General features: G+C 43.9%; 1 protein-coding gene across 1 annotated transcript; it reads left to right on the forward strand.

Moving 5' to 3' along the window:
* The first annotated feature begins 10,653 nt into the window (after window positions 1–10,653).
* Window positions 10,654–27,792, forward strand: CHRNA1 (cholinergic receptor nicotinic alpha 1 subunit). Its single transcript, XM_060621774.3, has 9 exons — window positions 10,654–10,799; window positions 16,298–16,443; window positions 16,547–16,591; window positions 17,655–17,764; window positions 19,846–20,041; window positions 20,537–20,774; window positions 23,837–24,060; window positions 25,214–25,453; window positions 25,748–27,792. Exons 1-9 carry the CDS (start codon window positions 10,757–10,759, stop codon window positions 25,877–25,879), a joined length of 1,374 nt encoding a protein of 457 aa, XP_060477757.3. The 5' UTR covers window positions 10,654–10,756; the 3' UTR covers window positions 25,880–27,792.
* Window positions 27,793–27,897: the final 105 nt, after the last annotated feature.

Here is a 27,897-nt window from a genome sequence, read left to right on the forward strand (position 1 = left end):
AAGGATTTGAGATAGTGAAAAATGAATGGATAAATAAATGAATGCATGCATGCAAAGATAAACATAAAAATTAACCCACAAACCATGAAAATTTCTAGGTAAAGGAATAACAAGGCAAACATTTTTCTTTTTGTTCATCTGGCTTTAATTTTCCATAATAAATGTGAATTACTTAAATAAACATCTTGAGAAAATAGTGTGACTATTGAGGATAATAGCAGTTTTAATAATTTTCTTCTTTTGGTCTACAGTTTCCACTGTTCATCTATAGACAAGAGTTGGCAAGATGGTAGAAATGTGGGAAAGGCACCCATTTACATGACTGTGAAGCCACTGGGGAAGCCCCTGCCCAGACAGTGGGAGAAACTCTGTCTTGATTTGAGGTCCCCCCAAAAGCAGACCCTACAAGGGGTTTATGTGAGAGGTGCGGCATGAACAAAGTGAGGCAGAGAGGAGAAGGAAGCCAATGAAAGAAGGGCTGTCAAGCCATTTCTACCACAGGCAGGAACTCAATCCCATGGATGAACTCTGAGTCACAGCATAGAGTGTGCCTCAGTTACCCCATCTGAAGGGTGAGGAAGCTGGGGTCTTTCTCCACCTACGGCCGCTGAGGGCTGCTTCTGGGGCCATTAACTCTCTTGCACTTCCTGCTTGTCCCATGCATTCCTATAGCCAGAAAACAAATCGCTCGGGCAGGTGTGGGCAGTAGGCAGAGTTTTCAGAGTAGAGGTGAGAGACGACGGGATATGGGGCAGGGGAGGGGGCCCTGAGAGGGTCTGCTACAGTTCCTTGATTCGACCCTGATTTTGCTCTCTGGGAGGAGCTCCCTCGTCTATTGTTCTCTGTGGCCCCTCGCTATGCCCCTGCAAGGTTCTCACCTGTCCATTCACCTCCACGGCCACATCTGAAGTGGGCAGTGGGGAGAGTGCCCTCCTTGGGAGCCTGTGCAGATATTGTAGCCTGCTTTCTGTCAGTGCATGTTCCAGCAGCCAAGGACTATTTTAGGGCTTGCACAACCTAAGTTTTTGTAGTCTGAGTTCAAAAACTCTTTGGTAATACAATTCCTTCCAACTTAGTAAGCTTCTGAAATACAGCAAAACCTTGGGTTGTGGGTAACTTGTTCTGCGAAGGTTCCACAAGACAAGCAAACATTTCTAACAAATTTTAACTTGATAAACAAGCCTTGTCTTGCAATATGAGTAGTATGTGATGCTAAATGTCACATGATCACACTGAGCCAATGGTTCTTCTCTCTCCCTCCCTCTCTCTCTCTACGGGATTGTGGGTGATTGTCTCCCATGCTCCCGTGGTGTTTGGCAGAAATCAGTGATTTTTCAGAACACTGGAAGGTGCCCACAACTGGCACTAGTCTATTTTTTTTGTCACTTCAAAGCACCTATGGACAGTCCTTTGCTTTTCAATACAAGAGTAAGCTTAGGAATGCTTTGCTTCATTCTAGGTCAGGCTGCCTGCAGATATAGACCCTTTCCTCTGCTGCCTTACTGCCAGTTACATTAAATACAGTATATAGCAAGTACAGTTTATTAATACTGTACTATAGTCAACATCTGTGTGAGCATGTACAATGACCCCCATGCAGACAAAGATTCCATTGAGCCAACGGATGGCAGTGATTCCATTATGGTGAAAGTCGTCCTACCCAATAATCCTCCTCTCTCTTATCTCCCTCACACCCACCATGAAGGTTTTCAAAGGTAAGTGAAAATTAATTTATTTTTCTTTATATTTTGTATTTTTTAATTATTTTGTATTATATCACAGTATTGTAACCATTTATATAAGAATATTTTTGGGTTGTGTAACCAATCATCTGAATTTCCATGATTTCTTAGAGGGAAATCCACTTTGACATACACGTGCTTTGGATTACAAGTGTGTTTTTGGAATGAATTATGCTCGCAAACCAATGTTTTGCTACTTGTTTGCAGTCATTTTTTATGTGCTAGTATGCGCACATAGCGTTCTTTACTAGATTTAACTCTCAAACCTGATTTACTTCTCTGCATCCCAAACCCCATATCTCTCTCCTTCAACTTAATGGCAACCATCTTGAAGCTATCTGGAAAAGAAGAGTCCTGAGTGTGAAGAAAACATCCTTTAATGGCAGTGGTGAAACTATCTGTTTAATAAGAAGTCTTCGTGAGCTTTTGTTGCTCTAAGCCTTTTTTCTATGTTATCACTTATATTTGGGGGTTCAAAGCAGAAGGCTCCAAATTTCTGGACTCATTCTATTTCCTTTCACTTGTCCTCTTGAAACAGCCAATTCTTGCCCGAGCTTGACTCTTATACTGACACACTAAGCAAGGCAAATAACTGATAGGGGCTATCTTTGGGTTTTCTAAGCTCTTTTAGAGCCACAGGCTCAGTAGACATTTTGCTCACCAAGTAATTGAGGGCAACAGTTTTATTAAATAATTCGCTATTTTATAACATGGGTTTTCATCTTTTCAGCCTCCAATACCAATCTTCTTGCTTTCCTCTGCAGTGCTATATATTTTAGGGTTCATTCTTAACCACAAGACCTCAATGGAGGGGAGTAAATTTTGTATTAATACTAATAACGCTAGCTGCTGTATAAATAAACCCAAGAATTTCAATGGCTTAACTCAATGAAAGTTTTGTTCTTACTCATGAAATAGAGCCGAGTGACGACCAGGTCAATGGGGTACGCTCCTCCATGAAGTCATTCAAGGATGCAGGATGTCAAAAGCAAAGTCACCTCCAACATGTGGTTTCCAAGGGGGTCATGTCCATTCTGGCTAGTCAAAAGACTAAAGAGCATGAGGTTTGAAGATGGCAGAACAGGAGGAGCCTGAGCTCACCTCATCCCATGGATATAACCAGATGACACCCGCATCAGTGTAAATAAATTGGAAAGTGACCCGAAGACTGGCAGAACAGACTCCATGGCTAAATGTAGAGAGGAGGCCGCATTAAAGAGGATAGGAAGGGCAGAGATGTGTTGAGAGCCAAAGGGACCCTTGGGAGTACCCACAGGAGGTAAAGATGCTGCTGGTATGGAGAGAGGAGAGAAACAGACTCTCACACCAGGGACCTCAGGCAAGGAACGGGGAAGACGAATCCTCGTAACATTTGGCTTTGAAGGCCAAAGGGGACTGGCTTCATGAGTTTTTTACAGTCAGTGGGACTTAACACCTGGAACTCTGGGCCAAGCCAATAGTGGGCTTGGCTCTGGCAGAGCCAGGAAAGTGATAGGAAACTGAGTCTCCACCCTCGAAGAGGCAACAAAACCAACAGCCCTGAGGAGACACAGTACAGGAGCAGCAGTTTGAAAATGCCTGGGGTACACAGAAAGGAGATTTGTTTATAATCTCATAGCATGTGCTGGAGGGGCAGGAAACTTAGGGAGACTTCTCCAAGAACAAAAGAGCTGATGGGCACCATTTCCCTCCCCACGCCCCCCAGCCTAGATACACAGACACCTGTGGGAACCAGTGCAGTGCCAACACTTTCCACCTAGCTTGCTAATGACACACCCCTGCACCCCACACTTTCCCAAAGACCTGCCCCTCCACCCCAGCTGGGCACTTTTCCCAGGCAGTTGCAGCTCCCCTCACAAGGGGATCAGGCATGCCCTGCCCCGAGTTCTCCTGGGGACCTGCATCCTCCAGCATGGCCACAGCCCATGCGAAGCGGTGCCACAAGCCTGGAAGTGAGCAAGCAGCCACACCAGGGACTGGCTCCACTGCAAAGGGACTCCTGCCCTTGGCAGAGGGGAAGATAACTACACACACCAGTCATACTGTGGCCCCAGCAGTGGGCTGTGGGCAGACCGTTGCTCTGATTGCAGGCCTGGTCCACCAACAGAAGCTTCTCAGGGGACAATACAGGGAGAGTTCCCTGCAGTTTGGTGCTACTGCATCTCTGTAAAAGAGCTGGTCTGGCAACTCAAGCCCAAGGTGGCCCCAGACTGACCCACTAGCAATATAGGGACCAAACCCTACCCACAATAGGCAAAGAGCCATTGCAGATGATTGGACTAAAGGCAAATACAGCTCAACCACAACAGGAGGGTGCACACAGCACATATGGGAGAAGCCCCTGAAGTGCCAGGTTCTGGTGAAGAGGGGACACTGCACTGCAGGGCACTGCAAGACCTCTTCTTCATAAGGCCATACTTTCAAGAGCAGGAGACGCAGGTAACTTTCCTAACACATAGAAATAGATACAGAGAGTTAGACAAAATGAGGAAACAAAAGAATATGTCCCAAATGAAAGAACAGGCCGAAACACAGCAAAAGAGCTAAATGGAATGGAGATAAGTACTATTCTTGACAGATAATTTTTTTAAAAAGATTTTATTTTTGAATAATCTCTACCCCCAACATGGGGCTCGAACAGAGTATCAAGACTATCAAGAATAACATGCTCTTCTGACTGAGCCAGCTAGGCGACCCAGACAGATACTTTAAATTAATGGTCATAAAGACACTCACTGCTCACTGGACTTGGAAAAAGAGTGGAGGACTCAGACCCTCAACAAAGAGAAATAAAACATAAAGAAGAACCTATCAGAGATGAATGACTCAATACCTGAAATTAAAAATACACTAGAGGGAAAAGCAGACTAGAGGAAGCAGGAGAATGCCCCAACAACCTGGAGGATAGAGTAATGGAAAGCAATCAAGCTGAACAGGAGAGAGAAAAATGAATAATAAAAATAAAAATAGATTTAGGGAACTCAGTTACACCATCAAGTGTAATAACATTCACTTACAGGGATCCCAGAAAGAGAAAAGAGAGAAAAGGGGGCAGAAAATTCATTTGAAGAAATAATAGCTGAAATCCTCCCAAATCTGGGGAAGGAAACAGAAATCCAAAGCCGGGAAGCACAGAGAGCTCCCAACAAAATCACTCCAAGGAGATCCACACCAAAACAAATAGTAATTAAAATGGCAAAAAGTACTAATAAAGAGAGAATTTTAAATGAAGTAAAAGAAAAGAAAACAGTTATATAAGGGAAAACCCAATAATGCTATTGGCTGATTTTTCAGCAGAAATTTTGCAGGCCAGAAGGGAGGGGCATGATATACTCAAAATGCTAAAACAGAACAAAAACAAAAACAAAAACACCACCAAAACACAGAAACAAACAAAACCCCTGCAGCCAAGACTACTCTATCCTTGCAAGGCTATCATTCAGAATAGAGGTAGAGGTCAAGAGTTTCCCAGATAAACAGAAGTTAAAGGAATTCATCACATCAACAAGAGAAAGGACAGGGATGGCTGGCTGGCTTAGTTGGTACAGCATGTGACTCTTGATCTCGGGTCATAAGTTCAACCCCATGTTGGGTGTAGAGATTACTTAAAAATGAAATCTTAAAAAAAAAAGAAAAAAGAGAAATGATTAAAACAATATGATATACCAGCCCTACAAGAAATGTTAAAGAAGACTCTGTGAGTATAAAGGAAAGACCATAAGCAGGATTAAGAAACGTAGGAAACACAAAAGTAGTAAAATTAATTATATCTATAAAAATCAGTCAAGAGATTAACAAAATAAAAGGATATAAAGTATGACACCATATACCTAAAACATGATGGGGGGAAAGAGTAAAAACTTAGTGCTTTTAGAATGGGTTCAAACATAAGCAACCATCAACTTAATGTAGACTGCTACAGGCATAAGATGTTATATATAAACCAAATGGTAACAAAAAGTAAACCCGTAATAGATATGCAAACAATAAAGATAAAGGAAACCAAGTGTATCACTAGTAAAAGCCTACAAACCATGAGAGAAAAGAGCAAAAGAAGAAAAGAACAGAGATCTATAAAAACAATCATAAAACAAGTAACACAATGGCATTAAGTACATACCTATCAATAATTACTTTGAATGTAAATGGACTAAATGCTCCAATCAAAAGACACAGGAAAGGATAAAAAAAGCAAGACCCATCTATATGCTGCCTAAAAGAGACTTATTTCAGACCTAAAGATACATACAGGTTGGAAGTGAAGGGATAGGCAAGCATTTATCATATAAATAGGAGTGAAAAGGAAGCTGGGGTAGCAATACTTATATGGACAAAATAGACTTTAAAACAAAGACCATAACAAGGGACATAATCATAAAAGGAACAATCCATTAAGAATATATAACAATTGTAAATACTTATGCACCCAACATAGGAATGCCCATATACATAAAGTAGTTAAAAACAAACATAAGGGAAGTAATTGACAGTAATACAATAATAGTACAGGAGTTTAATACTCCACTTGCATCAATGGATAGATCATCCAGACAGAAAATTGATTAAAAACAACAACAACAACCACACAGTAGCTTTGAACCGGATGGATTTAACTGATATTTCAGAATATTCCATCTTAAAAGAGCAGGACACATTCTTTTCAAGGGTACATGGAATAGTCTACAGAATAGATCAGATCTTTGGCCACAAAACCAATGTCAACAAATTCAGAAAGACTGAAGTCATACCATGCATCTTTTCTGACCACAACACTATGAAATTAGAAATCAACCATAAGAAAAAATCTGCAAAGAACACAAATACATGGAGGTTAAATAACATGCTACTAAACAATAAATGGGTCAATCAAGAAACAAAAGAAGAAATCAAAGAATATGTGGAGACAAATAAAAATGAAAACACAACAGTTCAAAATCTTTGGGATGCAGTAAAAGCTGTTCTAAGAGGAAAATTTACAGCAATACAAACCTACCTCAAGAACCAACAAAAATCTCAAATAAACAACCTAACCTTATACCTAAAAGAGCTAGAGAAAGAAGAACAAACAAAACCCCAAACCAGTAGAAGGAAGAAAATAATAAAGATTAGAGCAGAAATAAATGAAATAGAAATGGAGAAGGAGAAAAAGAAGGAGGAGGAAGTCTAGGACCACAAGGCTTTACAGGTGAATTCTAACAAACACTTAAAAAGTTAATTCCTATTTTTCTCAAACTATTCCAAAAAATAGAAGAGAAAGGAAAGTTTCCAAAATCATTCCAGGAGGCCAGCAGCACTCTGATAAATACACTGCAAAAAGAGAGAACTATAGGCCAGTATCGCTGATGAACATAGATTAAAATACTCACAAAATATTAGCAAATTGAATCTAACCATACATTAAAAAAATCATTCACTACAATCAAGTGGGATTTATTCCCAGCATATAAGTGTGGTTCAATGTTTGCAAATCAACCAATGTGATTCATCACATCAACAAGAGAAAGGATAGGGGGGCCTGGCTGGCTCAGTTGGTAGAAAATGTGACTCTTAATCTCGGGTCATAAGTTAAAGCCCCATGTTGGGTGTAGAGATTACTTAAAAATCAAATCTTAAAAGAAAAATAAACACAAGACAAAGGATTAAAATGATATATCATTTCAATAGATCCAGAAAAAGCATTTGACAAAGTACAATATCCATTCCTAATAAAATCCCTTAACAGAGTAGGTTTAGAGGGAACATACCTCAACATAATAAAGGGCATTTATAAAAAAACCCACAGTTAACATCAAACTCAATGGTGAAAAGCTGAGAGCTTTTCCCCTAAGAACAGGAAAAAGACAAGGCTATCTACTCTCACCACTTTTATTCAACACTGTACCAGAAGTCCTAGCCACAGCAATCAGATAAGAAAAAGGAATAAAAGGCATCCAAATTGATAAGGAAGAGGTAAAACTTTCTCTATTTGCAGGCAGCATGATATTATCTAAGGACCAAAAAACTACTAGAACTGATAAAGGAATTCAGTAAGGTCACAGGATACAAAATCAACATACAGAAATCTGTTGATTTCCATACACTGATAATAAAAGAGCAGAAAGAAAAAATAAGAAAACAATCTCATTTACAATTGCACCAAAACTAATAAAATATCTAGGAATAAAATTAACCGAGGAGGTGAAAGATCTGTACTCTGAAAACTATAAAACATTGATGAAAGAAATTGAAGTTGACACAAACAAATGGAAAGATATCCCATGCTCATGGATTAGAAGAACAAACATGTTAAAATGTCCATACTTCCCAAAAGTCATCTACCAAGTCGATGCAACCCCAATCAAAATACCAACAGCATTGTTCACAGAATTAGAATAATACTAAAATTTGTATGGAACCACAAAAGACCCCAAATAGCCAAAGCAATCTTGAAAAAGAAGAACAAAACTGTAGGTATCACAATCCCAAGTATCAAGATACACTACAAAGCTACCATAATCAAAACAGTATGGTACTGGCACAAAAGGAAACACATACAACAATAGAACAGAACAGAGAGCAGTAAACCCATGGTTATATGATCAATTAATCTTCAATGAAGGAGGCAGGAATATGCAATGGGAAAAAAAATCTCTTCAACAAATGGTGTTGGAAAAACTGGACAGCTCCATGCAAAACTGGACCACTTTCTTACACCATACACAAAAATAAACTCAAAATGGATTGAAGACCTAGATGGGAGACTTGAAACCACAAAAATCCTACAAGAGAGCGCAAGCAGTAATTTCTCTGACATCAGCCACAGCAACATTCTTCTAGATATATCTCCTGAGGCCAGGGAAACAAAAGCAAAAATAAACTATTGGAACTACATCAAAGTAAAAAGTTTCTGCACAGTAAAGGAAACTATCAGCAAAACTAAAAGACAAGCCAATAAATGGGAGAAGATATTTGCAAATGACATAGCCAATAAAGAGTTAGCATCTAGAAAATATAAAGAATTTATACTCAACACCAAGAAAACAAATAATCTAACCAAAAAATGGGCAGAAGACATGAACAGACATTTCTCCAATGAAGTCATACAGATGGCCAACACACACATGAAAAGATGCTCAACATCACTCATCACCAGGGAAATGCAAATCAAAACCACAATGAGATATCACCTCACACCTGTCAGAATGGCTAAAATCAAAAACACTGAAAAGAAAGAGTTGGCGAGGATGTGGAGAAAAAGGAACCCTCTTGCTCTGTCAGTGGGAATGCAAACTGATGCAGCTACTGTGGAAAGGACATGGAGGTTCCTCAAAAAGTTAAAAACAGAACTACCCTACAATCCAGTAATTCCACAAAAACACCAATTCAAAAAGATATATGCACCCCTGTGTTAATCACAGCATTATTTACAATGGCCAAATTATGGAAGCAGCCCAAGTGTCCATCAATTGATGAATGGGTAAAGAATATGTGGTATATTTAAACAATGGAATATTAGTCAGTAAAAAAAAGACTGAGATCTTGCCATTTGCAACAAAATGGATGGATCTAGAGGGCATAATACTGAGTGAAATAAGCTAGCCAAAGAAAGACAAATACCATATCAGTTCACTTATATGTGGAATTAAACAAGCAAAACAAAGCATCTGGCTGGCTTGGTCAGAAAAGCATGTGACTCTTGATCTTGGGGTCATGGGTTTGAGCCCCATGTTGGTGTTGGATTACTTAAATAAATAAATAAGCTTAGGGGCTCCTCGGTAGCTCAGTCAGTTGAGCGTCCAACTTGATCTTAGCTCAGGTCTTGATCTTGGGGTCATGAGTTCAAGCCCCAAGCTGGGCTCACACTAGACCTGGAGCCTACCTAAAAAAAAAACAAAACCAAAAATCTCAGAAACACGTGGCTCCTTCTAGAGACAAGAATTCAGTAGAAGGATGTATTTTCTGGCTAGGCAGTCACAATGCTATACTCCGGAACGGAGAGAACCAAGTTTTTAGTGGATAGAGAGCTGACCTCCCACAAATTAAACAGAAAAAATATATATATAAATAATGTGAATTTGCAGCTATCTCCTGTACCTTCCAAGCCTTTTCCCTAATTATTCGTTTTGACTCACCAGAATGGGTGCATGTGTCAGGATACTGTCCTTGGACTTGAGACGAGGGACCTTCCTCACCTGATTCTATCTGGGAAAAAGGAAAGGAGCAGGCAGGGTCTCCTTTTAAATAACTGCCTCCTTCCCTGTTTTGGTAAAAATACTTTTCAGACTGAGCAGTCACTAACTGCTGGCTTCTAGGGTTGTTGTTGTTTTTTAACAAGGAAATTGAAAAGCTGAACCACTCTGCTCTTTGCTTGCCTGAGTGAGAGTCCGCTCCAGGGGGCAATAAAACCGGTTTTATGGAAGAAGCCATCTTTGTTAAAAACCAAACCCAACCAAACATGGAAGTCTCCACCAGCAGATTCAGCACCAACCACACTCTTCTCAAAGTCATTCAGCACAAGAGCCCCATGCACTCTCAGCCCAGAACGAGCCACAGCAACTCAAACTGTCCTACGTGTAGAATGTGAACTTCTGTGACTCAGGATGATCAGTGTTTTACACTAACAGCTGACTATCTACTCAGACCTAGTGACCCTGATCAAATCAATCCACATAGATGGGGGTCTGGTTTACACAAAAAGGAGGGGATTGCTCACCATTCAAAAGAATTCATTCCCTACCATAAATTATTTTAACTGAACCTGACTCATGGTGCATTTAAATATACAGTGCGGTTCACAGTCAACTTGTCAAGGGTATAGCAATTATGTAAAGTGAGGCACCCTGTAATACTGTTAGGCCCTTAGCAACTCCCTGGGCTCCCAGGGCTCTGGGCAGCCCAGCTGTCACTTGCCACAAACAGGTGGTATGAAACAATAGCTCCACTGAGCCGACTCACTTTCCAAGCCCTCTAACGGCCAAGCTTCCAGCCAGACAGTCCCCACGAGCAGCACCCATCCACACCAGCACCCACAGCCCATGGAGCCCTGGCCGCTCCTCTTGCTCCTTGGGCTCTGCTCAGGTAAGTGCCAGGGTCGAGGGGCTCTCCTGTGACGCTGAAGCATTAGAAGCCCCCAGACCAGTACGTTGCTTGTCTGAGGGGAATACGGGGTGGTAGGGCTTTGTCAGCCTGAGGCAGTATACTCTGTCAGTTTCTCACTCCTGTTGGCTTGATTCGGTTTGTGGATAAAGATTTCTAAGTTGTGTTATCCAATTAAAATAGGAGCTGCGGGCTCAAAGCCTGCAAAGTAGATGTGCGGGTCTCTGCCTCCATCAGTGCCTGGCATCGGACTTGCCCTTATGAGCAGATTCAGCAGCCTTACCACCCTCCCGGAGCAGCTTTCATATCTGAACAACTGTAGGCACTTAGGGTGGCATCTTATAATTACAGACAATTTGGGTAACAAGTCCTTTTACTGCTCTGGGAGAATTCTGATAATGAAGAGATTGATTGACAGCTCCATGTGCTGGAAAGAGAATCCTATTAATAATTGTAACTAAACTCTTTCCGTGAGAGATTACATATTTGGTCTTTCTTTCTTTTTTTTTTTTTAACTTCCAAAGTTAAAAAACCAAAAGGCCCTATGAATGCGTTTCTGCCTACTTTTTTACCATATGTAAGTTTGGGTTTGAAATGAAACTATAAAACCTTGCACAGCCCTTGACCTGCATTCACCTCTGGAATGTGTCACAACACAGCAGCTGAAACCTTAGCCTTGATCCCAAACTTCCGGTAGGGGGAAGTAGGAGATGCTTGCTGATTGCTTCACATAAAAGTTTACTGGTGATATCATCCCAGTGGAGAAACGAGACGGCTGACATTCTGTGATTTCTCTTTTCCAATATTGCTCTGACAAACGCAGGCCTTCTGGGCAACAATGGTGAAAAGCTTTATTATTCATGTTTTTCAACAGCAGAATTCAGGGAAATTGCCTGAGCTCTGATAAATTCCAGTCTGCGGGACTTGGACTTGATCCAACCCAAACTGGCCTGGTGGTGATAGCGTTGGTGATAGCGTTGGTGACGGTGGTGCAGTGGGTGTGCCACATGCGTGTGTGTGTGTGTGTGTGTGTGTGTGTGTAAGCATGTATGTGCCTGCAAACGCTACACTCAATGAAAATTCTTAAGTGATATGCTTACATGTGAAAATCCTCAGGTGATCTCTTAGGATACCAAAGACCCCTGAAAATGCGTGTTTACCCATCTAAAACAGCATGTGATATATATTTAGATCAAACCTAGAATTTCCTGGTATCAGTTCACATAGGACTTCAGAGAAATTCAGAGCTAGATGAGGCAAGGCCCACAACTTAAATTTGTTATTGTAGGGAAACTGAGGCTGAAAGACATGAACTGACCTGCCTGAGGTCACCTAATTTATAAAGGTTGGAATGAGATCAGTCGGAGACTGTTTATTGTGGGCCTCATTAGAAAACACAGCCTGCAAGCGTCAAAGGTAGCAGGAGATACGGCACCACGTTGAGACAAGAATTACCTAAAGTGACTAGTAACATTTCAGAACTCCTTTTGCCCAGTCCATCGTACTGTTCCTCCATAAAAACTGCAAATTGAGGGGCGCCTGGGTGGCTTAGTCGGTTGTCTGACTTCAGCTGAGGTCATCATGATCTCACAGTTCCCGGGTTTGAATCCTGCATCCGGCTCTGTGCGGACAGCCTTGAGCCTGTTTCAGATTCTGTCTCCCTCTCTCTCTGCCCCTCCTCTGCTCATGCTCTGTCTCTCTCTCTCTCTCTCTCTCTCTCTCTCTCAAAAATAAATAAGCATTAAAAATTTTTTTTAAAAAATGCAAATCGACCCGGTAGAGTACAAAAAGAACACTTGGAAATTGTGGCTGGGTTCCCCTAGTTAGAATCAGTTCTTTGTGGCCAAAATTCTCATTCACATCAGGGACATAATGATCTCTGTTCTACTTACATAGCACCTTTCATCACAACCTTTTCCTCTCTTCTGTCTCCAGAATCCCAAGTACTTCACTGCCACTTTTCTTACGCCGTATTACTTTGCAACTTGTTCCTAGCTCTTTGGGTAAATGACAAATGTCAATCTTCATGAGGGTAGGAAGACAAGATTCGTATAATTCATCTCTGAATATCTCAAAGCTCTTAAAACAATGCTTTGCATATAGTAAGTGCTCAACAAATAATGAATGAATTAATGTTACTACCATCTGGATACAGATTACCCCTATGATTTTGCTGAAAAGAAAGACTTTGACATTATTTCTGTGTGTGTGTTTATTAATTTATACCCTGTCTTTTTAAGAAAGTATCTACTGTGATTCATTGATTCCATAAAGAGCTGGTCCAATTAATTACACGGACCACATTGCAGCTGGGAACAGAATCACAGAATTCTGACTTCAAGTCCTATATGTTTTCTATTACTCCACCCTGCTTTGGGCAGGAAAAAAAGAAACAAACAATGAACCCAATCTAAGAAATGGAGACCTCCTTAGAAATTCCTTAGGAATGCATTACGGAAAGAACAAGGTTCCTTGTTATTAGTGAGACTGAGAGAGGAGGAAGCGAATGTCACTGGAATGCTGACCGGGCCTGTCTCCCAGTCCTTGCCTTCTCCCCAGTGGACCATAGAGTTGGCCTGCATAGTTTTCCTGCTACATAATGTAGACCATCTGCTCTATCTGTTGCTTTCTAGTATGGTCTTCCTGTCAAAGGGGAATAAACAGTCACTTAAAGATAAGCAGCCCAGCCAGTGCCAAAGCAATAGCTTCACACTCTGTAGCCAAGGCACTCAGTGACCCATGACAGTGCCCTGCCCATGAGCCAGGAGGGGCCCAGGAGAGACAGGTGTGGAAGACAGGGCATTGCTGTGTCCCAGGTGCTCAATGGGGTGACAGCAAAAACTGGGTCTTTGGACAACACGCTCCCTTGAAGGGTCCTTGAATGCAAGTGGTTTGGGTGAGGCGTTGTGTTTAAGTGCTGCATGGACGCTTTAGGATTCAGAAAATTGGGGAAACTAGAAATGAGGTAGGCTAGGTCAGGGGTTCCATACCTAGAATCCAGGAAGGTCATAATGAAGACATTTAACAAGCTACGCGGAAAGCTTCAAAAATCCAAATGGAAAAGATACATTCACCCTAAGGGAGGTGACAAAGAGCACAGACCCTGGGGTCAGATTGCCTGCATTTATAATCCCACTTCCAACTAGCTGGGAACCATGAACACATGCTTCGACTGTCCGAATGTCCATTTTCTCACTTGTAAACTAGGGGTAAAGACTTATCTCATAGGATTATTATAAGGATTCAATAAGGTAATACAAATACAGGGCCTTCAATGAAGCTCTCCTAACAAAATACACATTTTTGTGGGGATGAACGTGTTTCGACTCATTGTGTGACATTGGTTATTCCAAGCCGGTCCAAAGTTCTGGGTGAGAAATAGTGGTGGAGAGCATGGTCGCTGGGCTTGAGTCCTGGCTCCACCGTTTATGAAATCTGGACAACTCACTCAACCTGCCTATGGTTCAATTTCCTCCTCTATGAAGTGAAGACAAGAACCGTGCCTACCCCACCCAGTTACAAGAAAAGAAAGAGTCAATACGTATAAAGCGTGTCTGCCACATAACAAATTGGATACGCTAGTTATTTTTATTAATAAAAATAGAAAGGTAATTGGTTAACTTAACAGTTATTTGGTTGACAAACTCTTTCAAACCTAGGATTCAAGGAGAAAAACAATAAAGAAAAATAATAACCTGTCTTAGAGTCAAGAGGTTAACGTTACTGGGGACAAGGGAAAGCATCTCACTCATGCGATTTTTGAAGTTGTCACGGCCCAGGGAAAAGGTATGGTGGCTTCAGGAATAACCTGCGGAAAGGGGAGATCTGCTTACATGAATTAGGGCAAATGGATCATGTGTCTGCTTCCTCTCCTGACCCTGAACAGGCAATCCCCAATCCACGTAAGGCTGGAGTTACAAAGATCCTTCATAAGGCACTTGATGGAATTTGGAACGCTTTTTCTCACGGTTAGAACGGTGGGTGCATTCATGCACTTTCTAAGACAGCCCACGGCACACTCGTGACCTCACGAGTCAGTGCAGGAGCACAGCGCAGAATGACAGGGCTCCTCCCAAGCCCCGCCCCAGCCACAGGACCTTGGACAAGTCTTCCAGCCTCTCAGATCTCACGTGAGAATGACCGTCTGCCTGCCTCGTCGCAGGCTGGTGAGAACTGCATAACACTGGATATAGAAAAGCTGTGGGGTCCAAGAGTAGTAGATACTATTTTTCATCCACCTGAGGGAAAATGCAGTAAAGATTCCTAAGAAGTCACTCGTGCTCCAGACAGGAGGAGCTCCAAACCCAGGTCAGAAAAGCACGTGGTGTTTACTTAATGTTAAGTTAACAGGGACACGGACCCACCAGCAGTACTTTTTTTAATTACAAGAAAAAACACACCACGTAGAATTTGCCACAGGAAATACACATCACATAAAACTACCATTTGGAGTGCGTGATTTAGTGACATTTAGTACATTCACGGTGTTGTGCAACCATCACCGCTATCCAGTTCCAGAACATTTTCGTCACCCCAAAAGGAAACCCTGTACCCATCGGCAGTTACTCTCGCTTCCCCTGTCTCCTCAGCCCCTGCTAACCACTGATCTGCTAGCTCTATGGATTTACCTCTTCTGGATATTTCATATCAATGGAATCATACACTATGTGCCCCTTTGTGTCCAATTTCTTTCACTTAGCACGTTTTCAGGGCTCAACCATGTTGTACCGTGAGTCAACTCTTCATTCATTTTTATGGGTGAATAATATTCCACCGCATGTATATGGCGCAATTTGTTCATCCGCTTATCTGCTGATGGGCATTCAGGTTGTTTCCATCTTTTGGCTATTATGTATAACGCTGCCGTGAACACTGGTGCACGAGTTTTTGTGTGGCCAGTTCTTTGAGGGGATACACCTAGGAGTGGCATCACTAGGTCACAGGGTCACTCTGCACGCACCTCGTGTGAAGAACCGCCAAACGCTCTCCCACGGTGGCTGCACCGTGCCCCAATCTCACCAACACTCGCCGTCTTCAGTTCTGTGAATGGCGGCCATCCCAGCGGGTATGAACCGGCATCAATTTTCGGCTGTTCAGCGCATCATGAGATCTGACGCCAGCCAACCTGAGATTTCATCGCCCCATGAGTAGACTCTGAAATACGAAGACGGGCTTTTGTGTGGACTTGTCTTCTTGTGTGTGCGCAACGACAAGCCTGATTCAGCCAGAGGCTGTATTAAGGAATGTCATCTGTTCAGAGCACAAGTGTCAGGATAATCTGGCACACCCCGCCAGGCAAGGGACCGCACCGGCAGCTGCGATTGGAAAAGAACTTAGGGCAATAGAAGCTGCACTGGGAGCCCTTCAACAAGGGGGCCTGTGTGCCTTCCATTAGCTGGTCACGCCTCAGTTACTTACGAGAGTGTTTGTAGAGGGCGGGGAGCAGAATCTGACAGTGTGTGTGTCATTTGCTGTCTCAGCTGGCCTCGTCCTAGGCTCCGAACATGAGACCCGCCTGGTGGCAAAGCTGTTTGAAGATTACAACAGTGTGGTTCGGCCCGTGGAAGACCACCGCCAGGTTGTGGAGGTCACCGTGGGTCTGCAGCTGATACAGCTCATCAATGTGGTGAGACAGCCGCACTCTGGGCTCCCCACCCCTCTCACCCTGCAGCACCCTCCCCCCTCCTCCTGTCCTTACTCCTAAAGATGGGGTCTTCTCTTTTTTTCAGGATGAAGTAAATCAGATTGTGACAACGAATGTGCGACTGAAACAGGTATTCAGCTAGATAACTGCATTGATGCTGCCGGTATTCACCCCGGAATTTAACCTGAGCCCAAAGGGAATCAATCTGGGTAACACGGTTTACATACCAACATCGTGGAAGTATAAATATTTTGGTGTAGTGAGATTGTGGGTCATATTTGTTGGTATGTGTGTGTTTGTTTTTTACTTCGTGTTTTGTGCTTGTATATTAGTTTGCTAGGCCACCTGTCATAAACAAAGCCACAAACTAGGTGGCTCAAACAAGAGACATTTATTCTCTTGCAGCTCTTCAGGCCAAACGTCCAAAGTCAAGGTATCGGCAGAACTGGTTCCGTCTGAGGGCTGTGAGGGACGAACTGCTCCAGGCCTGTCTCTTTTTGCGTGTAGTTGGCCAACGTCATGTTCACATGGCATTCTTCTTGAAAATGTTTGCCTTCCCATGTCCCCTTCTTTAAGGACACCAGTTGTGTTCCATTAGAGCCTCTCTTAAGCGCCTAATTCTAACCTAATTAGGCCCTATCTCCAAATGAAGTTATATTATGAGGTACTGGAAACTGGGGTTTCAACACGCGAATTCCAGGGGAGACGCAGTTCAGGTCATAACACTGTGTCATCTGAATTTGCTACGTTGGGCATTTATTTCTTTTATAAGGTAGGAAAGAAATATACCACTTTTATAAAATGATGTTGCCTGCTTGGGAGAAATGTTTACCAGAAGGTCATGCTCCTTTCCTGGGGTGGGCAGGATGGCATGGGAGACGGCTACCCTGAAGTACCTTTGTTTTCTCATCTGTAAAATGGGGTCAATAATTGCTCTTCCCTCATAGGACTATTGTGAAGACCACGAGATGAATATGGGCAAAATGCTTGTAATAGTGTCTACATGTAGTCAGTACCATAGAGGCGTTTGGTGTTATCGTTTGCTAGCGTGCAAGCTGAATTCTGAATCAAACCTCTTTTACTGGAGCACAACTCCCGTCCACATCTGAACTATCATACCCATCAGAACTCTTAGGTTTTTGAAAAATGTGTTTAGCTCTTTTTATTAGCAAAATGTCGTCTCCATGTTTTAGCAATGGGTAGACTACAACCTAAAATGGAATCCAGAGGACTATGGTGGCGTGAAAAAAATTCACATTCCTTCGGAAAAGATCTGGCGCCCAGACCTCGTTCTCTATAACAAGTAAGCAAAACAGACGGGCTGGGGAGGGCAACATTCCTGGGGCAGGTGGAGCCCAAGCCCTATAGGAAGGGCTGCTACTCTCAGTACGCTTCTCACCACCGTTCACATTAAATAACCCTTAAAAACCAAGAGCCAAGTTGACATGCTAGGGGTGCCATATGGTGTCTCATGTTATGAATAGAAACAATTATCAGAGCCAAATTGAATCAGGGCTGTGGGGTGGGGGACATTTAATCCCTGAGAGCTCCTGAAGGGTGGAGGGCAACCATCCAAGGAACCCAAATTCATATAATTGAGTTCCTCGGAATTAAATGTCCTTCCTACCAATAGGTCTGAACCTCCCGGGGTTGTTATCCATCACGTCGTCATGGCTTCCCAGGGCATCGCGTGCTGCTGATGGCCTGGGATGCCTGCATAGCCCATCCACCGGGCTCCGTGACAGACTGCATGTTGTGAAATTATAATGTGATTCAAGACACTCCGGTTTAATGACAGGTTCATTATCATACGCCCTTCATTTGTCAGGGAACGTTCGTTTCAAAGAGCATCCTTCCCAGGCAGGAGCATTCGCCATCGGCCGAGAGGATGTGTGGCCTGACATTCTACAGCATGTGTCTGTGTGAGCAGGCTGTGCCTTCTCGCAGATTGACCAGGGAGGGCGGCAGGGGCTTGTGAATGGAAATGACACCCTCATTTAAGGCTGGCCCTCCTCCTTTGATTTTCTACTACGTATTTCCCAGTGGCACCTGAGACTCAAGCTTGAGCCAAATTATCCAATCATTTGTGTAACCTTTTCGGACAAATACGCTGATGGAGTGTCTTGTGTTAGTTTTCTCGTTCAGCAAGAATTTAAGAGAAGAGCCATTAAAATCCGCTCCTCCTTTTGACAAACTCACTCGGGAACATCCTGGTGGGGGGAGAACCCTGTTTTACTTATCTCTATCTATAGAGATGGACCCAGATGACCCTGTGGCCCTCTGCTCTTTGGGTCTCTTTTGGGAAGGTCCAAAACTGCATAGTTTTCTGGATAGAGCTCTACCTCCATCCCAAGGAAAAATCAGTGGGAAGAAAATCTCTTGGTTAATGAAGTGAGACTCCAATATATGCCATATGTCCCCGAAAGCCCACCAAGGCAGACCCCCCCCCCACTTGTTCAACATCTATTCTAAATGCCTTTGGCCAAGGCCCCCAGGACACAGGCCATTTGGGGTCACATGGACTGCCCACTGAATGAGGCCTGCAGAAGTGGCTTGTTATTTTTTAATATCTACCATGTTGGATTTTTGTAGTGAGAAATCAGTGCCAACTTTCGGAAATTTAAAAATATCACATTAAACTCTGGAGTTTTAGTCCCTCTAGAAAAATCCAACATTCAAAAATATGGAAACTTTGTATTAAAAAATCTAGATTTCCCGCTTCCGAGGAAAAATCCAAATATCTGGCAGTTTGGGGCCTTCACTCACACAAGGAAGCCACAGCAAAGCGGAGGGTCACCTTCTTTAGAGGAGAGAGGGCTCTCCCCTGCCCTTACCGCCTTCCTCACCTGCCTGGCCATGGAGGCATCTGGGTTTGTAGCCCCACCCTATCGAGTTCTAAATAGTTCTGAAAGAGGTAACAGAGCCTTTCTTAACCTGCTTACCACAGTAACGAGCCACTGGACCTGTTTTTATTTTAAATTCCTGTTTTTTTCCCCCAGTTAACTTTCAAGGTATATTGGGGGAGGAATAGATGGAAATTAACATTACAAATACTACTGAGGACTGGGAAGGAAAAAAAAAAATCTGGTATACAGTGTTACCTGTTATTTCCTTAAAATTAGATTCCTAAGTTCTTCCCCAGATATTCTGATTTAGTGCTTCAGATGGTGCTCGGAAACCTGTATTTTAAACAAGCACCCCAGCGTTTCTATTATCAGACAAACCTGGGAAACACTGCTACGGATAAAAAGTGACACTGTCCCAGTGAAAGCGTCTATAATTAGCACCTGAATAATTAACAGCTGTCTCCTGCTAACATCCCCGAGCAGAACTGAAGGCTCATCCGTCACTTGGAGTCATGTTCCTCTTTGATCCCAATTGCAGTGCAGATGGTGACTTTGCCATTGTCAAGTTCACCAAAGTGCTCCTGGACTACACTGGCCACATCACGTGGACGCCTCCAGCCATCTTCAAAAGCTACTGTGAGATCATCGTCACCCACTTTCCCTTTGATGAACAGAACTGCAGCATGAAGCTGGGTACCTGGACCTACGATGGCTCTGTGGTGGCCATCAACCCGGTAGGTGCTGCCCTCGTGTGATGCGGCTGGTCTCAGGAAACGCGTAATTCAGGTGTCCAACTCTGCGCCTCCAGAGTCACAGGCTCTCAGCGCCCATTTGAACTTTGGGATCGCCCAGTTCAGTGGTTCTCGATATGGGGACGGTTCTTGATGTGTGCCCATGAGTACCACCTGGAAGCTTATGTAAATTCCTATGCCCAGGCTCCGTCCTAGGAATTTTGGCTTAATCGGTCTGGGGTGGGACTAAGGCACCAATATGTTTTGAAGTTCCCAGGTGACTTGAATGTGTAGTCAACATGGAGAATCCCAATAGTCCCAGCCCCCTTATTTTACAGGAAAGGACTCTATGGCCCCAAACCGGAAGTGGCCCTCGTGGGTCCTGTCCCGGGTACACGACAGCACCGCCTCCTGTTGCTTTACTACAGCTGATTTTGAAACCCACCCCTCCTCAGGGTGATGTGGCTGGGTTTTCAATGTTTCATTTCATCTTCTCAGGAAAGCGACCAACCAGACCTCAGCAACTTCATGGAAAGCGGAGAATGGGTGATCAAGGAGTCCCGAGGCTGGAAGCACTGGGTGTTCTACGCCTGCTGCCCCTCCACCCCCTACCTGGACATCACCTACCACTTCGTCATGCAGCGCCTGCCCCTCTACTTCATCGTCAACGTCATCATTCCCTGCCTGCTCTTCTCCTTCCTAACCGGCCTGGTGTTCTACCTGCCCACAGACTCAGGTGGGTGCAGGTGCCATGGCTGCTGATGCAGGCAGATCTTGTGCCGCTATTTTGGGGAAAACCAGAAATAATTATGGGCTAACAAACAAGGATGAGCAGACAGGCCCAAATCATCATCGCTGGGAGGATGCATTTACTGAGAGGCCATGTTCGGTGGTAAGTCACTGGTGGGGGGAGCTCACAGCTAGAGCAGACTACGGAGCAGGCAGAGAGTTGACCGTGACCCTGGAGGTGCACAGACACAGCTCAGTGTAGTTAAAGCGAATAACCATCAATGCTTACTTGCTGAATACCTACTGTGTGCCCAGAGACATGCTGGGTAAGGCTTGGGTCACCCCTCATGCCACTTCCCCTATGAAGCCACTTGCTATATCCTGACCAAGCCAGGTCTTGCCTCTTTAAAAAAAAAAAAAAAATTATGTTTATTTTTATTTTTGAGAGAGAGACAGAGTATGAGCGGGCAGGGGCAGAGAGAGAGGGAGACAGAATCAGAAGCAGGCTCCAGGCTCCAAGCTGTCAGCACAGAGCCCAACGCGGGGCTTGAACTCACAAACCGTGAGATTGTGACCTAAGCCGAAGTTGGACGCTCAACCAACCGAGCCACCCAGGCGCTCCCAGGTCTTGCCTCTTTTGCTCACTGCTTGCCATTTGAAAATCGCTTTTGCATGTCTGTTTTCCAGGTGGCACAATCTTTACACACAAGACCATACTTCCCAAGTGGCAATTCTTTCTCACATATCAGCCTGGACAACTTCCGTACTTCCTACTGAGTGATCACATCTGTGACATAATTTCAACAAACACCAACAATCCCCAGAAAAGGGGAAGAGGGCACACAAGTGCCTGTGAGAAGTCACCTGCTCATAAACAATTTAGGGCAGACAAGTGGGGACAAAGAAAAGATACAGACAGTCCTCAAACTTATGACAGGGAACAATTATATCAAAATGATAAACACAAATAAACACACACACACACACACACACACACACACAAAATCTAAGTCTAACTTTATAACAAGGGGAAAAGAAGATTATGAATTCACTCATTTGACACGTATTTGTTGAACAATTGTTATGTGGCACAGATACAGTAGAGAATAAGGCAGAACTTGCCCCACAGAATGCCCGTTGTTCTTATGACTGTACTTATTTTTAAACAAATGATCACAAACACAATTTGTTTTTGACTTTCTGACAAATTAAGCCTCTTAAAGTGAAGAGACTACTAGTTAGGGCAATATGGAAACTAGTCAGAATCTCTATAAATGTGCGATGGTTTATGCTTGAAAAGCATGCAGAACAGTGAAAATGCTTGATAAATGTTAGCTATTATGATTATTACTCAAGGAATCTGATGTAATTTGATCAATGTTTCATATTTACATCTTATTTTTCACAAAAAATTACCTATCTTTATTTTAGTTTATTTATTTTAAGAGAGAGAAAGAGTGAGCATGAGCAGGGGAGGGGCAGAGAGAGGGAAAGAGAGGATTCCCAGAAAGCTCAGTGCTATCAGCTCACAAACTGTGAGATTATGACCGGAGCCGAAACCAAGAGTCAAATGTTCTACCGACGGAGCCACCCAGGTGCCCCGTCTTTTTCACTTTTAAAGACTTTCCTACCCACCCGGTAGACTTCTTCTCACTAGGTGGAATTGATCATTTCTTGTTTGCATCCACTCCATATCCTGTATACACTCCTAGCATCTGGAAGCATCCAGTACGGGAAAAAGCTCCATACTGGAGAACGGGACAACACAAGGGTCTCCCGAGACAAACAGCAAGACCAGCCCGAGGGAAATCCCTTCCAAAGGCTCTCGAGCTGCCTCCGAGGCCGTCAGTCCCCACAAAAATATTCCAGGGCCATTCAGTCCCCCACCCTCCTGGCTTGCCATACCAAGACTCGAACGGGGAATTATCCACCCTGAAATGATAGGATCTGGTGAGAAGAGGTCGGGGCAGGGGAACCCCTGGTCCCTTGATATGAAAGACAAAACAAGAAGAAAACCAAACTGTCCTCTAAATGAATGTGCAAAGTTCACTGGTTTTGTCCTTTTCTCAGTTTTGGTCTTGCAGCCCCCTCCCATACCGAGAAAAGTACGCATGCGCTCCTGGGTTGCCCATCCACCTGCTGGGTCACGAGCAGCTTTGTGAGGTTGATGATAGTCTGTTGCAGACAGAAAAACTGCCACCTGGAGGCTAGCTTGTCACTCAGCTTGGTGTACCTGGCTCCCTGAGTTCCACCAAGCAGTGGAATGCTGGGACAGGAGACAAAGCAGCCCTCGGCTGCTTGGTGGCCTCTAGTGGAAGTGTCTGTCACTTGCCATGGTCAGTAGAGCTAAGGTGCTAAGGTCCCAGAGGATGAAATCCTGCCCCCCAAATGTCCCCAGCTGTATGCGGGTCACATGGTTCTCACCCCCTGGGTTTTGTGGCGTATTAGTCTGCTACAGCTGCCCTAATAAAGTGCCACAGACTGGGTGGCTGAAACAACAGGAATTTTGTCCACACAGTCCTGGAGGTCACGGTGTCGGTAGGTCTGGTTTCCTCTAGGCTTCTCTCCTTGGCTTGTGGATGGCCGTCTCCTCCCTGCGGCTTCCCCTGGTCTTTCCCCTCTGTGTGTGTCCGTGCCCTAATCTCCTTCTTTTTTTTTTTTTTTTTTTTAAAGTTTATTTTGAGAGTGATAGCACAAGTGGGGGAGGGGCAGAGAGAGAAAGAGAGGGAGAGAGAGGGGATCCCAAGCAGGCTCCACACCGTCAGCGCAGAGCCAGATGTGGGGCTCGAACTCACGCATCACGAGATCGTGACCTGAGCAGGAGTCAGACGCTTCACCGGCGGAGACACCCAGGCGCTCCCCAATCTCCCTTTCTTCTCAGGACACCAGTCATTGGAGGAGCGCCCTCCCTGATGAACTCATGTTGACTTAATTGCCTCTTTACAGGCCTCATCGACAAATACTGTCACTGAGGCCATGAGGCTTAGGACTTCCATGCAGAAAACCGAAGAGAACAATTCAGCCCATAAAACCAGTGAACGGGTTGTATTTCTTTTTCATTCCGTGCAGGAGAGAAGATGACTCTGAGCATCTCTGTCCTGCTGTCCTTGACCGTGTTCCTCCTGGTCATCGTGGAGCTAATCCCTTCCACCTCCAGTGCCGTGCCCTTGATTGGGAAATACATGCTGTTCACCATGGTGTTTGTCATCGCGTCCATCATCATCACAGTCATTGTCATCAACACACACCACCGTTCCCCCAGCACCCACGTCATGCCCAACTGGGTACGCAAGGTGAGCGAGCGAGGGCCCTGCCACCCGCCCCCCCCCTCCCCCCCGCGTGGGGCAGCACTGCCCTCATGAAGGTCTCTCCCTCCCCTTGGCTTGTGGAATTCTGGCTGATGCATGTGGGCCCTTAGGAACTGTCCTTTCCGGGGATTTTTAGAGGATTTCCGGAAGAAACTTTCTTTTAGCCTCTTGCTAGGGATAAGTAATTCCTATAGCCTTCCCAGACACAGAAGAAAAACAGAATTAACAAAGCCCACTCCAAATTCACGTTTAAAGAGTCTCTTTGATTAGAGAAGGTGAATATATCACTTTTTATTCAGAATCTGTGAAATTCCTGAGGTCTCTGTTTGTATGTCTCCCAATCTGTGAACAGACTGCTTATTTTTTGCTGGTAAAATCATCTGCTGAGAATAGAATAAGGGCTAGAGATAGAGAGGATGCTTGACGAGAAATTGTCAAAAAGTGAGTTTTCGTGAGGAACTTGGTCTCAGATATTTGCATTATTGAAATTTAAAAAGTGTTAGCATTTCAAATATGTCAGTTTTTAGGTAAAACTTCACAGACACCGACGTCAGGGTGTTTTCTGCAGAATGCAAAAGATTTGTCATGAATTAACAGAGAAACTACTGCTTGCAATGTATTCTTTGGGGAGGACAATCAGTCCCTGTATCTATAAAGACTTATGTGACTCCTGGCAACGCCCATGTTGCATTTCTTCAGGAATAAGAAATGGGGAGAAAAAAACACTGTGGCTGTTTTAGAGGCTGGACCCTCATATATTTTTTTAGCCAGAAGGGCTTTTCCTTTAATCATATTATCCAACTAACACAAGGCTTTGAAGGAAGCCGGTTCCTTGAAGGCTGGAAGCTTAAACTTCATTGGTTTCTCGAGCCCAACAGCTGCGCACGGGCTCCCTCCCGTGGTGAACTGTTCACATGACAAAATCAGCTCTATTAACCATAGTAATTTGACAGGCCACGGGGTAAGTCTGAAGGAAATTTTGAGAAAATCTAGTATCGTCCTTGTGTTTTAAGGACAAAGACCCTAAGGTCCAGCGAAGCTGACTGATTTGCCTAAAGTCACACGGCTAATTCAAAGTCAGAGTTTGATACTTGCATTACTGGCGTTAATTCATGCATGGATTTCTTTTTCGTGTTAGGTTTTTATCGACACTATCCCAAATATCATGTTCTTCTCCACCATGAAAAGACCATCCAGAGAAAAACAAGACAAAAAGATTTTTACAGAAGACATTGATATTTCTGACATTTCTGGGAAGGCGGGGCCTCCACCCATGGGCTTCCACTCTCCCCTGATCAAACACCCGGAGGTAAAAAGTGCCATTGAAGGAGTCAAATACATCGCAGAGACCATGAAGTCAGACCAGGAGTCCAATAACGTAAGCTTCGTGACTTGAAACCCACACCTCCGGGTTTAAATGATCCAATACGTGAACACAGATGGATGGGTTTGTCCTGAGGAGTAGGCTGGCATTCAAGAGGCAGCATTGGTGACCACCTCTAAGCCACCTTAGTGAGCCAACACATTGTGAATAATCTATTCGAATAATAAAGACCACCATGCCAGCCAAGGGATGTTACAGGCTTTGAGTGGGTCATAATTGATGCATAGCATGAACAGGGTGAGTCCAAAAACCATCGTAAGGAAATTCTAACACTTTTCTCTCTCCCAGGCGGCTGAGGAATGGAAGTATGTTGCAATGGTGATGGACCACATTCTCCTTGGAGTCTTCATGCTTGTCTGTATCATTGGAACCCTGGCTGTGTTTGCAGGTCGGCTCATTGAATTAAATCAGCAAGGATGAGCAGAGCTGAGGCCACCTCTGCTCCCAGCACCAGGCAGAGCAGGGAAAGGCAGGGAAGACAGGAAGACTTGGCTATTTTGATACAGCTCACTTATCAAACATCTCATTTTCTGTATTTATGATTAATGATAATGATTCGTATTTACATAAGGTTATGGCCTCAAGTATTTTCACATCATTTCTCCCTTTAATCCTGCTCTGGCTGCCTGGAGAGTGAAACCATTTTTAGTAAATGAAATGGGGTCACTAACGAGACATATTCACGTCCAAAGGCGTCTGGAAGAGTTTTGCCCAGAATAACTGAGGTTTTCTGTTGGTTTGTTTTTAATTTTTTTTTTTTTTAAGCAAAGAATGTATCCCTTGTTTAAAGTCAGTTTTGTACCTACAAGTAAAACCCACCTGCCAGTCCCCAAAAGACGAAGCGTTTGATTTGGAGAGAAAGGAAGCCGTAGAAAGGCAACATGTAAGTTCTGGAAATGGCCACCAAAATGCAAAGCGCATCAAAAAACCCATGCTTTAAAGCAGATTTCTAGAACTGGGAGGTGAGGGAAGGGCTTCCCACTCTGACACAGCGCCTGAGTAGTCGGGGCTTGAGGAACACAGCCAGCTGGTTTCCTAAGCTGTACTGAGTGTGAGGGCCGGCACTGTGCGAATGGCGCCCCATATGTGGTTTTGTTTTATCTTCATAACTTTATGACGTCCCTATTTTACAAATGAGAAAGCTGAACTCGAGAAGCTCAAGTTCACTGCCCACACTAGCAAGCAGAAGAACTGAGATGTGAACCAAGACCCAGTCTGAGTTCAGCAGCTCGGGGCTGGGTGGGATCTCCTGCTCCCTTGCTCCCCTGGACACGCCCCACGTGATCTAGGCCATCCTGTAACTCCCATCAGGGTTTTGAGAGCTTCAGTCTTAGTGCCAACCCCCTTCCTGCCTTCCCAATTAGGTCTTCTGCCCTCTTCCCCAGTCCTCGTCCAGTCAGGTGTGGGGGGCTTAGTTCTAGCAATGAAATCAGAAATGTATGCACATATCCTCACTGTTTCTGAAATTCCAGGCAAGTGAACAGGACAGAAACTTATTTCCCTTCGGAGCCACTTTCCAGCCACAATGTAGTTAGTTCACCTCAGAAGGAGAAAGCGTGCAGCCTGGGCTCGTTGTGGCCTTCGGAGCATTGGAACACGCCTGACCCATATGAGTACTGGGGAGAGTGGTAAACTGCACTGCTGGGCAGCCTCTCTGAACCCAGCTGGTTTCAACCTACTTCCCGAAGTAATTCATCAGCACAGACCTGTGGCACGGCAGAGTGCCCTCACTTTAGAGAAAACCCAAGGGAAAACAGTCTGGTGGTTCCTCAAAAAGCTAAACACGGGATTGCCATAGGATCTAGTAATTCTGCTGCCAGGTGTATACCCCAAAAGAACTGAAAGCAGGGACTTAAACAGAGAGCTTACATGCCAGTGTTCACAGCAGCAATAATCACAACAGCCAAAAGATGGCAACAACCCAAAGTGTCCATCAGTGGAACAGCAGTGTGTACATATGATATTACTGAGCCTTAAAGAGGAAAGCAGTTCTGATGTGTGTTACAGTATGTGTCAACCCCGAAAACATGTTTGATGAAATAAGCCAGACGCAAAAGGACAAATCTTGTGATCCCAGTTAAACGAAGTACTTAGAATAGGCAAATTCATAGAGACAGAAAGTAGGATAGAGATTGCCGAGGTTTGGAGGGAGGGGTGAGTTATTGCTCAATGGGTAGAATTTCGGATCGGGATGATGGGAAAGTTCTAGAAATGGACAGTGGTGATAGTTGCACAACACTGTGAATGTACTTAATGCCACTACGCTTAAAAATGGCTACGACGGTACATTCTGTGCATATTTTACCACAATTAAAAATAAAGAATGAAAACAATGGTAAAAATGTAAGTTTCGTGTTATATATACATTTTACCACAATTAGAAGGACAAAAAAGAATCTGCTACTTGCCTAATCTCCCAGGACTGATTATTGACTCAG

The sequence above is a fragment of the Panthera onca genome, chromosome C1, assembly GCF_046562875.1.
Source record: "Panthera onca isolate mPanOnc1 chromosome C1, mPanOnc1 haplotype 2, whole genome shotgun sequence".
Taxonomy (NCBI): Eukaryota; Metazoa; Chordata; class Mammalia; order Carnivora; family Felidae; genus Panthera; species Panthera onca.